The 15,133-nt window shown below is 40.7% G+C and overlaps 1 protein-coding gene across 18 annotated transcripts in view; it reads left to right on the forward strand.

The window, feature by feature from the left end:
- The window catches only part of ADPRM (ADP-ribose/CDP-alcohol diphosphatase, manganese dependent), a 151,383-nt gene that overhangs the window by 133,087 nt on the left and 3,163 nt on the right, over positions 1 to 15,133 (forward strand). For 15 of the 18 annotated variants that reach the window (XM_061616413.1, XM_061616415.1, XM_061616412.1 and 12 more), the window contains 3 exons: positions 43 to 692; positions 3,158 to 3,274; positions 10,989 to 12,814. In XM_061616413.1, the coding sequence (XP_061472397.1) occupies positions 68 to 692; positions 3,158 to 3,274; positions 10,989 to 11,296 (1,050 nt within the window). In that variant the 5' untranslated portion in view covers positions 43 to 67 and the 3' untranslated portion in view covers positions 11,297 to 12,814. Of the gene's footprint in view, positions 1 to 42; positions 693 to 3,157; positions 3,275 to 3,893; positions 4,180 to 10,988; positions 12,815 to 15,133 lie in introns of those variants that run through there. The other 3 variants (XR_009761323.1, XM_061616429.1, XM_061616430.1) reach the window with 3 other exon arrangements.

The raw sequence follows: 15,133 nt of genomic DNA on the forward strand, positions 1-15,133 counted from the left end.
TCTAGTATTTTAACAAAAATATTTTTCCTCCCCTTGTGCTAGATTTTAACAAGACATTTAGGCAGTTATGGATGATGATCATAACCCTGGACAAGGAGCCACTACTGCAACTTCTGAGGCACTCTTCTCCTTTGGAGTCCTAACAGATATTCAGTATGCTGATCTAGAAGATGGCTATGATTTCTGGGGAATCAACAGGAGATATTATAAGCATAGCCTATGCCACCTCCAGAGTGCAATTGAAGATTGGAATGGAACAGAGGTTCAGTTCGTATTACAACTTGGGGACATCATTGATGGCTACAATGCTCAGTATAACATGTCGGAGAGAGCACTGGAAAGGGTCATGGAAGAATTTAAGAAGCTCAGGGTCCCAGTCCATCATATATGGGGCAACCATGAATTGTACAACTTCAACAGAGACTATCTAGTACATTCTGCACTGAACACCAAGTACTTACAAGACCAGATCTTTCTTAGCAATACTTGCAGAGACCAAACTTCCACTGGAGACAATGCTGCAGAATTCTATTATGCTTATCAATTTTGCCCAATGTCTAATTTTCGATTCATTCTCCTTGATGCTTATGATTTAAGTATTCTGGGGAGGGACACATCTACTCAAAAATATCAAGATTCTCTACATTTACTGCGAGAAAAAAATCAAAATGAAAATCTGAATAGTCCACTAGGTACTGTGATATGCTGAGCAGGGCTATTGCGTAGTTCCAGACTTCACTGCTGATAAAATCAGGCCTTGCACTAGACAGAGGTGCCTGCATTTCCATACCCACAAAATGTTTACTTTCCAGTGCCATTTTTCCACACAAAAAGTCCTAGCAGGTTAGGTTAAGCAGTGGGCAGGGCTACATGTTATGGCATTTATATAATCCCCAAAAGGATAGAGATCTTGTCTCACAGTGTTTAATGCCTGTATGTAGACAAGCTATGTTCTGTATTGATAATTTGAATATATGTGCAGATGTATACATAAGAGGAAGCTGGAGAAAGTAATATTTCTTCTGATTTGCAGCAATGGGAAATTAAATGCTTTTATTCCTCCTAAATATGGTTGAGGATGTATGATTTAAAGGGATGTGTGGAAAGGTCATTGTTTCCTGGGAGTAATAGGCTGTGTTCAGATTATTCTGGTACCAAGGTATGAAAGAGCCTGGTGGCCCTGCATGCAGCGGCATTGCTCCTCCCTTCACGCAAATTGGGTAACAAGCCACAAAATCTTCAGTTAACTGTAGTTTCCAGTTTTGCCCGAACCAGCAAATTATAGTTAACAGCTTTAAACCATGGCTTCACATCATTATTCTGAAACCAGTAACCATAGTTTCCTAGTTTGCATCTAACATGAAACTATAATTAACTGAAGACTTCCTGGCTTGTTCACGCACTTGCATGAAGGGTGGAGTGAAGGGCTGTGTGGAGAGGGTCTTGAGGCTTGTTCATATTTTGGCTTATTAAGTGATGAACATCTGAATGTGGCCTCTTTCCCCTGGCCTTACACATTTGAGATAGATGTATTTTAGGACCCACTCTAGTTGTGTTAACTTATTTCAAGCTGTTTTTAATGTTGTGATCCACCCTGGACCCTTCTGGTGAAGGGAGGGGGGTAATAAATCCATAATAGGATTCCCTGTGATATTTATGGCAGTTTTATATGTTATTGGAAAAACAAGTTGCTATTACAGTAATGTGTGGAACGGAGATGCATATCTGAAAACACATGGTAAACACTTGCCTACAAGCTGCAGTTGATTAAGTCTCCAAGACAATTGTATACTGAATATTTTTAGCCATATGGCTCTTCTCCACATATTATAAAAGTCACCATGGAGACATGTTGTGGACAGAAAGTATCTCTTATTTCCTATAACATGTGAAGAAGCTTTAAATCAGGTGTGGGGAGCCTTTGGCCCACCCAGATGTTGCTGAACTACAGCTCCCATCAGCCCCAGCAAGCATGGGCAATGGTCAGGGATTATGAGAGTTGTAATTCAGCAACATCTAGGGACAAAGGTTCCCCACACCTGCAGTTTAAATCAAGGCTCGGTAACAGATTAGCACAATCATGGACCTTTTCATAGGCATGCATCAACTACTCATTATTGTAAATGTTTACAGGATCTGTGGCACAGTCTCTTCTCATTTACACCATCATGTGTGTATTAAGTGAAAAGTGATCTAGTTAAAGACAAAATCAAAAGAAGCAGAGTGCCTAAACTGGGAGATGATTTTGGCCAGGTGCTGAAATTCTCATAGGAAAAACACATAAAAATCATTTTTCTGTCACTGAATATGGCAGTGCCTAACATAGTTAAAATCTAGGGAGACTCTTGATGGGCTCTTTCCACTGTTAAAATTATTGAAAACCACTAACTTGGTTTTCTTCAATAATACATCCTGGAAACGCTGTAAAGCAAAGCTTCCTCTGTAACCCTTTCTCCTTCACCTATGAAACCATTTTTATATCTTAACCCCTTATAGTAAAACATAGCTATGAAATTAGCTTAGTCATAGGACCTCATACCAAATAAAAATGAATGAACCCATTCCTTAAGACTTCCATTCGCGTTCAGCACCAGAGCATTATAATCTCTTAGCCATTTAATTCTCTGAAGCATCATAGGAGAGAAAGCTATTGTATACCTTTCTCCAGCCACTGTCTAGCTGACTGGCACTGGGAAAAGCCAAGGTGCATGCTGACTGGTATGCTCCTCAGTTTTTTCTAGCACCAATCAGATGGGCATAGGGGAAGAGACTTGCGACCCAAATACATAGAAGGTGGGGGGCACAACAGTTTCCCTGTATGTGACTTAAGATTTCTACACTACCCCATTACAGAATTCAAATCCTGCTCTGACCTCGTTTTACTGGGAAACCCACTACTTGTGTTCACAAACAATTGGTTTTTGAAAAACTGCCTGTGGGTTTTTATTTTTAAGGCAAATCTTTACATGGAAATGATATTTCTATTATGTTTATCTTTAAAGAAAAGTATATTTACTGATCTGTAAATGTTTGATTTTGTTAAAACAAGGGTAAATGTAAGGAGAAAATATCTATTTTCCTAAAGTGCACATTTGAAACCAAAGACATAAATTAGCTTATTTGGTGAGATTTTTAATTTGTTTTCCTTTTTGTACAGGTCTTGTTGAATATCAGTTTGTACAGCTCAATGGAGGATTCAGTCAAGAACAGCTGGATTGGGTTGATGACGTTCTTACACATGCTGACAAAAATCAAGAAAAAGTTGTGATTATGGGTAAGATTTTGTTGTTCTTTTTAACTTTTTAATACATGACAACTGTAATAGAATAGCACAATCTAATGAAATCCAGCTTTCATAATTCTGAGCCACACTACCCAAAATCGGCCTTGGAGTAAACTCAGTTCATACTACAGCTACTTACACAGTAGTCTGATTCTGCCATTATGTCGGCCAGATCCATTTCCAGGACAGGTTATGTTGTACAGGAAAAGCTACTACATGCACATTAAAAATGGATATTACTGTGCAATCAAAGAATTAGGTGACTGCTTAACCACAGAGCTATCTGCAACATGAACTGAATGTGGTCACTTCCAGTTTATGATCTTACAAATCAGCACTCCCTTAAGGACAGCATATAAACTAAAGATTCTGGAAGGAACAGGGATGGCTGTTGGTAAGAGCACAGAGAAATCAGGTTCCTGCATATTTATACTGTGGAATACCAGGAACACAAGGAGTAGAACTGTTCTTAGAACAAAATGCCTCATGAGAGGGTTGTTAGGTCATCCAAATTAGAGACAAGAGACAAAGAGCTTTCCTCTCATTCTTGTGCATTAGAATGCTTTTAGCATGCTAAAAGTTAGGTCACAACACTTTGTTTTTGATAAAGTATACTCTGTCAAGCAGAAGACTAAGGGCACTGGGAGGCTGAACGTCACAGCAAGGAGTCACCAATACTGGTCCTCTCCATGGGAGTACCTGCAGAGAAGGAGCACCTGCAGGGAGTTTGCTTCTCCATTTCTTGCCAGAAAGAACACTCTGTTCCAACCAACAGTTGCCCTGGGACTGACGGGAAATACACTCTGGCCCCATCTAATCTTCCAGAAAACTAAGTGCTGCTAGGTTGTGTGTAGATTATCTATATATGTATATAAATAAATTACAATTGGTTTTAAGCTGCCTTGAGGATCCTTCAGTTTAACATCTGGGTATAAATTTCCTGAATAAATGAAAACATACACTGAGCTCATGTCTGGATTCACTTTGCGAACTCAAGACAGAAAGAACCAGCTTTCCTGTTATGCTTCCATTTCATTCCTTCAAGCCCTGCAGGGAGCTTGGGCTATTTCCCAAAAAGAAATAGGAAAAAGTAGAGTAGTTACTTCTGTTTCTTCCAGCTCCACTTCTCTCCACAAAGATGCCTAAATGGCTATAGATGGAATACATTAATTCTTAAAATTTCCTATTATCCGGTACTATATATATATTCACTAATACGCAAAAAACCTTGCGGTTTAAGAATGTACCTATAGCCCACAGATATTTCTACCAAACTTTAAAAAGCAGGGAAATTGGGCAGCTATAGTGAATGCACCAGGGGAGCAGGAGACCTGACCTCCTCTCTGAGATATTGTACTCCTCTACAAAGTTGTCAAAATGCAAACACAATTTGGGTTGGTCTTTCACAGTCCAATCCACTTGCTGTGTAGCTTGGAAGAATTTGGTAACGTGTGCCTCTGAGCATATGGTGAGTGGTGGCAACACCTGCCATCTCCAAAGATGGAGAATTATATTTTTGTATGTTTGTTGGTGTTCTTCTTACTTTGCTTCTTTCCTGTGTTACTAATGTTTCTACAGAGAATCTAAACCAGAATATTTCCCCCCTCCTTATTCATCCTAGAAATCTGTGTCAAATGTATTTTTATTAATTTCAAAGCCTTTTTATTGGTCAGTGTCATGTGATGGTGAAGACAGCCCTTTGTGTTTTATATTGGAGGTTATGTTCTATTTTGGGTGCATTAACAGTTGAATCTGAAACTGCAGTTTGATGTAAAATCAGACTGATCACAATATGTTGCTACTTCAGCAATGACTCCAGCTGTTGGAAAAAGGAGGATGCATGTTTTCAGCCTGCTATGTTTAAACCACTTCATTTAAGGCAAGGTGTTCACGATCAATTAAAAACATAGAGCACATCTAGAATTTTGCTAGAATATATTTCACCTTCCACTGTCTTATCTTGTGCAAATTGATATACTTCTGAGGTCCACAGAAGTCAGTGCCATTATTCCACAATTATGTTTGGAGTTTTTTTAGTATAAATTTTGCAAAGTGTTGCTGTACTTCACATATTCATAGAAACAAAAGCAAAAGAAAATGATTTCCTATAGGAAACTTCACTAAAATTGCAAAGTAAATCAGACATATTTAAAGTGACCATCTCAGCTATATCAACTGTCTTAATAATGTTGCTTCCCCCGGCTAAAACAAGATCAGCACAGGACATATCTTCTTTCTATTATTTGGGCTGATTACAGGTGTTGCCACCACTCACCATATGCTCAGAGGCACATGTTACCAAATTCTTCCAAGCTACACAGCAAGTGGATTGGACTGTGAAAGACCAACCCAAATTGTGTTTGCATTTTGACAACTTTGTAGGGCAGTACAATATCTCAGAGAGGAGGTCAGGTCTCCTGCTCCCCTGGTGCATTCACTATAGCTGCCCAATTTCCCTGCTTTTTAAAGTTTGGTAGAAATATCTGTGGGCTATAGGTACATTCTTAAACCGCAAGGTTTTTTGCATATTAGTGAATTTCCTTGCTTTTTAATCTGGGAGGTAAGAAATGGGATTCTGCGCAAGTTTGCTGAGAATGGATTGATCATTTGCATGCTTATTGAGTTAAGTGGGATTTACACACACACACCAGGCAATCATGCTTAGGATAGGTGAAACTGACCATGTGGAGGGAAGCCTGAAGTGGAGAAAGGGAGAGGAAAGGGGAAGGAGGGAAAAGGTAGGTCTGATCATTTGTATGATTATTGAGTTGAATAGGATATACTCCTATGCAATCATGATTAGGATAGGTAAAGCTGACCAGGCTGGGCCTGGCAACCAAGATGTCTTCTGTATCTTTAAATGTTGTGCAGGGGGGAGGGAGATTTCTACCTTGTGGTTTTTCGCATTACAGTGTTGCAAGAATACCTGCACTTGGCTGACTTTCTCTTCTCCTAAAGATACAGGATCAGTCTCAGGCCCTGAACCTGGCAACCCTACCTCCCACCCATATTTAAAACAAAGCTGTCCCTGGCCACATCCACACCAGGCCTCTATTACTAGGGTTGCCAGGTCGGAACCATCCAAAAACCTGAGAAAATGGGGGCGGGCCCTAGTGACGTCATGGGGCGGGCCCTAGTGACGTCATTAAGCATGATACATTGTATCAACCACAGTTGCTCGGAGCATACCATTCAAAAAAAAATTATCTGACTGGAGATTAAAATAGAAATCTTACCTAAAATAGGGTGTTCCTAGGTCCATCTGAAGTGACAAGGTCATTCTTTCTCACAAGCTTAGGGTGATGCAAAATGGAAATGGACTGCCTTCAAGTTGATCCCAGATAGGGTCTTCATGGTAAGCAGTATTCAGACAGAGGTGGTTTACTATTGCCTTCCTCCGAGTCTGAGAGGCAGTGACTGGCCCAAGGTCACCCAGTGAGCTTCATGGCTGTGTGGAGATTCAAACCCTGGTCTGCCAGGTCACAGTTCAACGCCTTTAGGGAACATTTAATCTAGCTTACTTGCTTCTGGCAAGAAGGGTTTACGTGCCCTCAGGCCAGGCCATTATTGGAAGAAAGGAGTTTAGTGTTGCAGAGATGTTAGATGGGAGCACAGATGGATGCCCCTGAAGGCAGCAACTGTAAACATGCTTATTAAGGAACTAAGCCCCATAGAACTCAATAGGACTTACTTCTGAGTAGATATGGTTGCAGCCATGTTAAACAAATTAAACCAGAACTATCACTAGAAGCTAAAATGATGAAACTGAGGTTATCATACTTTGGACACATAATGAGAAGACATGATTCACTAGAAAAGACAGTGATGCTTGGAAAAACAGAAGGGGTAGAAAAAGAGGAAGGCCAAAGAAGAGGTGGATTGATTCCATAAAGAAAGCCACAGACCTGAACTTACAAGATCTGAACAGGGTGGTTCATGACAGATGCTCTTGGAGGTCACTGATTCATAGGGTAGCCATAATTTGTAATCGACTTGAAGGCACACAACAACAACAGCCCTTGTAAATCTGTCACTAAATTTTTCCATGTATCGCAAAGGATTGTGAGCACAAATTCTGGGTCTCAGTCTAAATGTGGGCTGCCGCTGGTCAGGCCAGTTGAACCTAAATTTTGCAACACATAAACAGAGAATATGCTAGAATGTACCCATCAACTCTCCTTTCCCCTCCACCTGTTGGATGAATACTTTGGAGAGGATTTGGTAATAGTGGACAAGCAGTCTCAAACACTAAAACTTGAAGTCACCTAAAGAAGCTGGATATGAAGTTAAGTTCAGGAAATACCTTTTTCACAGAATGCACAAGGAATGTATGGAACATGCTGTAAGGCAGTCCTGCCCTGTGCCAGCCTGTGACTTTAAGATGACCCGGTCTTTCTGGGCTTCCATTTATTTTATTTGACAAAATTTATATACTGCTTAGAGAACAAGACCTCTAAGTAGTTTACAGTAGACAGTCTAAAATATTCATTAAAAATACCAATAAAAACATTAAAAACAAATTAAATGAACAAAGGTTTAAAATATAAAATAAAATCAGTAATTTAAAAGACAATTAAGTGTTTTTAAAAGTACTGATTTTATTTTATATTTTAAAACGTTTTTCATGTACTAAAATCATGCATCAAAATTACTCCATCACATATAAGCGGAGAAGTCATGCCTCCCTTCAATACACTCAGCGCAGAATGGGTTCTACCTAGCAAGGAACGGGGAAATTGCTCCAAGCCTGATGGGCATGACTGTCTTGTGAGTGGCTGGTTCAGAACCATCTGTTAGTGAAAACCCACCTGGATCAAGAACTTTGAAAAGATGTCTCTTGCCAACAGTCTTTGTCCCTCAACCTCTGTCTGACCAGCAACGCTGCTATGTTACAGGGGAGGAGACCAAAAGCTTGTTTAGAAATAGCGACAGTGGGATAGACTTAAAACTGATTTTCCCATGCATGATTCTGCATCTTACTTTTGTCCTTTACTTTTCCTTCATACAAATTCCTAAAATGGGCTGTTAGGTTTCCCCAGGCAGAGACTGATGAGCCCCATCACGGCTGCTCCTGCCCAGCGGCGCCCACAGCATGAGGGGTGAAGCGGGTGTCCTTTCTGGAGCAGGGGAACCCAGCCTGGCCTCCACTGCCGCCGCTTCTTCACGGCTCCTGCTGAGGCTGCCAGGCCACTTGGGCGCCGTCTTGGGAGCGGTTGCTAGGAGATGGCGTCCAAGCGGCCTGGCAGCCTCAGCAGGAGTGGAGGCCAGGCCGGGCAGGGCCGGCTCCTTCTTAGACCCGGAGCCGGTTCTCCGGCTCCGGAAAGGACGCCTGCTTCACCCCTCATGCTGTGGGCACCGCTGGGCGGGAGCGGCCGCGATGGGGGCCCCCAGGCAGAGACTGCTGAGCCCCATCACGGCCACTTCCGCCCAGCGGCGCCCACAGCATGAGGGGTGAAGCGGCTGGGCATCCTTTCCGGAGCAGGGGAACCGGCTCTGGGGCTAAGAAGGAGCTGGCCCAGCCTGGCCTCCACTGCCACCGCCTCTTCATGGCTCCTGCTGAGGCTGCCAGGCCGCTCGGACGCTGTCTCCTAGCAACCACTCCCATGCGGGCTGCTGCTGGGGGGGTCCCTGCAGGGGTGGCAGCTGGATGAAGGCGCCCACACGGCAGACGCGGGCCAGGAGGCTGGCCTCGCTCAGGCGCAGGAACGGTGGTGGTGGAGGCTCTGGCCCCAGGCCAGGCGGCTGCAGGCTCCACTCCAGGACCCTCACCTGCGGCTGTGTGGGCGGCGGGGCTGCTGCTGTAGCTGTGGCTGTGTGCTGCTCGGCAGCGGGCAGGGGCTGCTGCTGGGGGGGTCCCTGCAGGGGCAGCGGCTAGACGTGCTGGGCTGCGGCTGGACGAAGGTGCCCACGCGGCAGCCGCGGGCCAGGAGGGTGGCCTCGCTCAGGCGCAGGAATGACAACGGCGGCGGCTCGAGTCTTGAGGCACCTGCTGGCAGCCGCTTCGTCCTCCTGTGTCTGCAGTCCCCGGCTGACTGAGAAAAGGACGGGAAGGCGGCCAGCCAGAGCCTTCAACGTATGCGTGTGTCAATCACGCATGTGTGGCTGAGGGGGCCGCTGAAAAGCCGGAGATCCACGTGTTTGACGTGAGTATGGCCGGAGACTGGAGACGGCTGCCTTTTGCCGAAGACTCCGGCTGAAAACCGGAGATCTGGCAACCCTATCTATTACACTTTGGACAATCATTATTTATTTATCTATTTATTTAGTGTATTTATATACCGCCTCATAGCCAAAGCTCTCTGGGCGGTTTACAATAACTAAAAACATTAAAAACAAATATACAAATTTAAAAACACATCTTTTAAAAACAATTTAAAACAATTTATCATGGCTTCTCTCAAAGCCATGGCTCAAAGCCAATCATGGCTTCTCTCAAAGAATCCTGGGAAGTGTAGTTAGTGAAGGGTGCCGAGAGTTGCTAGGAGACGCCCTGTTCCTCTCACAGACCTTCAATCAGAGTGGCTGACTGTTAACCATTCTCTCAGGGGAATAGGAGTCTCCTCTCAGCACCCTTCACAAACTACACTTCCCAGGATTCTTTGAGGGAAGCCATGACTGTCTCAAGTGAAATCAAGTCTGGTGTGAGTGTGGCCCTCTTATTAGCCAAGCCCAGCAGCTGTGAGGCTTTTAGAACACTGACAGTTGGTCCTTACTGAGTATGACCCGTGTTATAATAGGCTTCCAGCCAAAATTTCTTAAATTAATTAAAAATCAACCAGGCATTTTTTAAACTTTTAAACTGCAGTAGATGAAGGTCAGAGTATGGGGCAAGGTCAGTATTAGGATTACAGGTACTCTGTGAACATGGCTGATTTTTAATGAATTTCAACAGATTATGAAAACTCTGGCAGAAAAAAGTACAAAAGGGCTCTGAGGTTTTTCTCTCTCTTTTTAGACTTTGAACTCTCGATTCTCTCTGACTGTTTTGTGTATTGCTATGAAAATTGACAGGGTTGTTAAGCAAGCGTTTCTGAGTTCAGAACTATAAGTTTTGTAAGGTTTTGTTTTGAAATGAGCTTATGGGAAGCATCAGAATGGCATGCGGGGGTATTTTCCATTTAACATTGCGGAATGTGAAAAATCCTTGCTGGCTATAGTATACAGCCACTCTTGTGGCTGTATAATATGTAGAAAGAAGAAAGAACACATATATATTGCTTTATTTTACTTATTACAGTTAAATGTTTTCAGTCTCTGGTCCTTCCTAAGCATTCCTAGTGCTTCACATACATTAATTCAGTACCTTTACAACTTGTTGGACCATAGTTCCCATCAGCCCAAACCAGTATGTCCAGTGGTCTGAGATGATGGGAGCTGTAGTCCAGTATAATCAGGTGGGCCACAGGTTAGCCACCCCAGTCTATTATGTATCCTAATATTATCAAGATTAGATTTTCAAACCTAAGAAATGCTAATTTCACAACTGTGTCCATTGAATCAAGGTGCTCTGGTTCATAACTGGTTTCAAATGACTGCCCAATTCTAAAGGTTGCAGAGAATATTAAATCCTACTGAATAGCACTATGGTTGCATAGCAATTTTCTGCAGAAGCTTCCAAATTCTGTAGAACTACATGCAATTTTAGGACTCAGATATCAAGTTTGCAATTTCATATTTTTAAGATGCCTCTCTTCTTCTGTTGCAGGGCACATACCCATCCACCCAGATTCTACAGCTGGTATCTGCCTGGCTTGGAATTATAAGGATGCTCTTTCTGTCATCCATTCACATCACTCTGTGGTGTGCTTTCTTGCAGGCCACCTCCATTATGGTGGATACTGTTTAGATTCTCATGGAGTCCATCATCTTACTCTTGAAGGGATTATTGAAACTCCTCCAGAAAGCCATGCTTTTGGAACTATGTATGTCTATAATGACAGGATGGTATTAAAAGGAAAAGGAAGGATTCCAGATCGAGTGATGTATTACAAAGATGATTGTACTAGGTCCTAAGGCAATTTAATGCGCCATGACCTGTGCTGCAGTAACTATTTGCCTGAAGCTCATTTCAATATATGGGTCTACTTATAGATTGGCATTTTCAACTTCAAGTCTGACAAGCAAATTAAATGTCAGCACTGCTCAGTGAAGTGTGCAAATGTAATCATATTTGATTCAGTGTTGAGCATTTGTTTTATGTTTTGTGATTTTAGAATTTTATAATGTGTTAGTGATTTAATTGTGCCTCGCCTTTTTTTTTTTTACAAGTTGTAGTTTATAATTTAAAAAATGCAAACTTGGAATAAAACTTATTGGCTGGGTGAATTCTATTTAAAACATGAATAACTGCATATATATTCCAGTCTGATAATCATACCGTATTTTAAGGTTGAGCCTAAAGTGTGATTCATAATTATTTTACTGATAATATTTCCAATGCATTTCACTTTGCTATTAGCCTCTAGCCAAATAATTGACTGATTAACATGAAATTCAGCTGTCTCCACACCCACATTTCTTTACTGTTATTGCCTCCCTTCAGATACACTACAGCTTCTGCTGAAGAAACTTCCAAATAGGAACATCAGTGACAAAATAGTTTTATTCACACTTAAGTCTCCAGACAGGATTTCAACACTGTTACAACACAAAAGGGAGAGTTAGGGAAGCTGACTTTTAATCACTTGGTAGAGGAAGAATAGCATCTGGAGAGAGTGCCAAATATTTTGCATTCCATTAAAAATTAGATCCCAGATTATCTCTATATGCAGGAAAGGTGAACACATTGAGTAAATTACAACTGGTAACCATAAATCAGCTTTTGCCAACCTGGTGCCCTTTGTGCTAGCTGTTGATAGGCGCTCGAGTCCAAAACATTTGGAAGTAACCAGGTTGCATGCAGTTACTTGTACCATGGATAAAGCCACCATTAAGAGACATTATGTGTATTGTTATTTAATTTTTGCAGATTTTGTATTGTTTTATTGATGCATTTTTATATTGTATTTTATATTTGTGTTTTTTGTAAGCCACCTTGAGCAGGCCAACCCGCTGGTGGAGAGGAAGAGCATAGGCCCTGGTTGGCTGCAACAACCCCAGGCTCTGGTTCCTAGTGTTCAGCAAAGAACTCAGCAAATTCATGTGCGGCAGGAAAGATCCAGCATTCAAGATGGTTCCCAGGCTTATAAAATGTGGGTCCTAAGTGCCATCTTTGGGATCCCCTGGGAACCCACTTTTTTGGTGAGACTTTGGGGGGATTTGTGTTTGTTTGGGCCCTGGGTGAGAGCCAGGGTGCATTGGTGGAGTCCTGCGTGGGACCCAGGAGGTGGAGAGGGGAAGTGTGAAGGAATTTGTGTTGGTATTTATTTATTAATAATTTGTATTGTGTATGTATTTTTTGTATTACTGTTTTATTGTGCATTTTTATAATACGTACTTGTTTTATTTCTCTGTACACCGCTTAGAGATCTTTTTATATATTAAGCGGTATAGAAATAGTCTAAATAAATAAAAAATAAAATAAAAAAAAGGCAGGGTATAAATAAACTAATAATAATAATAATAATAATAATAAATGTTCTTGCTATTGTGTCTCAATATGGTTAAGCCTTATTACTTCAGTTTTTGTGGCCAATGGCTTACAACTCATTTCTCCAGTTCAGTGGAGCAGATGTTCATTAATAACTAGGAAAACGGATGCTGTGTTCTGTTACATCCCTGAAGGTTGCAAGTTAATCATCAGGATAATGTATCATGCTATACAGATACACGCAAATGAGGTACGTAGAGGGAGAATTCATGCCAGCATCCAGAAAGATTGGCCACAGACACCCTTTTCCAGTTACTAGTAGTTTTATTTACAGTCTGTAAAACACACAACCATAACTGTCTCTTCAAGGCTGTTGCCCAGCTTCAACTGCAATGGTTTCAACAGGAACTTCAAACTGCCTCTATTTTATATTTATTTATTAAATTTATATCCCACCCTTCTCCCCAGACGGAGCCCAGGGAGGCAAAAAAAGTACTTTAAAACAGCTTAAAAAAACCAAGACTTTAAAACATATTAAAACACATTAAAAACATTTTAAAAAAACAACTTTAAAAACATCTGAAAAAGCAATTCCATCACAGACGCAGGCTGGGATAAGATCTCTACGTAAAAGATGTTGAAAGAGGGAGGTCTTCAATAGGTGCCAAAAAGATATGGCGCTTGTCTAATATTTACGGGAGGGAATTCTAAAGTTCCAGTGCCACAATACTAAAGGTCTGCTTCCTATGTTGTGTGGAATGGACCTCCTGATAAAGATGGTATTTACAGGAGGCAGAGCACAGTGATCAACTGTGTATATAACGGGTAAGATGATCTTTCAGGTATCCTGGTCCTGAACTGCGTAGGGCTCAGTACACCGAAACTAGAATCTTGAACTTGGCCCAATAGGCTCCAGCTGCTTCCAAAGAAACATTCCTATTTCATTTAATCCAATCCCTTGTAGTTAATACAGCCCAAACCCACGTGGCCTTATTGCAGTTATAGTCTTTACTTGAAAATCTAGATGAGGATCCAGAAAATTCCACTCTGATTATCCTCCAATTTCCAGTACTCAATAACATAATAGATAATTTAAAACTAGACTCTTTTTTTTTTACAATAATTTTTATTCAAATTTTCATAAAACATAGAAAACAAAATCATAAAACATTCAAAGACAAAAAACAAAACAAAACAAAAATGATTAAACAAAAAAAAAATGTTGACTTCCCATTTGTCACATATCAAATCAGTTATAGGTCTACAATATATAACAATCCTGTCTCTTAAATCATATTATAAAATCACTTTCCTCCAGTAGTTAATTAATCATCAAATCTCATAAACATTACTTTATTCTTTCCACAAAAAGTCAAAGAGAGGTTTCAATTCTTTAAGAAATATATCTATCAATTTTTCTCCAAATAAACATGTCGATTAATCCATCTCGTTAATAATAATAATAATCTTATTGTCATAACCATAGTCCAAATAAACATTTCGATTAATCCATCTCATCAGAATCTGTTAGGTCCAATAATTTCAATAGCCATTATTCCATTATCCCTATTAGTTCCATCTTCCATCTTCAATAGTCCTGTTAAGTCCAGTAATTTCAGTGTCCAATCTTCCATTATCAGTATTCCATAATAATCTTACTGTTGTAGCCATAGTCATATAATAAGAGTCTGATGGGAATTTCCTCTATCCCAAATATTTTCTTGCCATCCATTCTGAATAAGTTGCTGAAATACTGTTGTAAAGTCATATCTGTGTTCTTCTTTTTTACAAAATGCACTGGCTCATCTCTTAAGAGTTTTTCCATTGTCACATGGCTGCAGTTAATTCCATAGATTTTCTCTATATCAAGCTCCATCACATCATTCCAGTCCAGAAGATTATCCAAGCCATCGATAACTTTATCTCTAATATCTTCATTAATTTCTTCAGAGATAACGTTAAATTCCAAACAGTAGATTTTATTTCTAAAATCCATAAACTCCAGATCTTTTTCCAATTCCACATTTGTTCCAATCTCCAGGGCTTGTATCTTCCCTTTATTTTTTCTTTTCTCATCTCTGATCTCATTCTCCTCTCTCACAGGATCCCCTATTTCTTTAAGCTCCTGCGTCATTTTGCTCAGTTCAATTTTCAGCTCCTTACTACCCTGTCGCAGGGTTTGTTTCGTTATCTCAATCTCATCCATTATTTTCTGAAACATAATTACTTCCAGATTCTCAGCCACTTTCTTGATTGCCATTTTTAAAACCACGAAAACCAAGCAAAACAAAAATAAAGAAGAACCACTTCTTATTTCAGCA

This window comes from Rhineura floridana, chromosome 3, assembly GCF_030035675.1.
Source record: "Rhineura floridana isolate rRhiFlo1 chromosome 3, rRhiFlo1.hap2, whole genome shotgun sequence".
In the NCBI taxonomy this organism is placed as follows: Eukaryota; Metazoa; Chordata; class Lepidosauria; order Squamata; family Rhineuridae; genus Rhineura; species Rhineura floridana.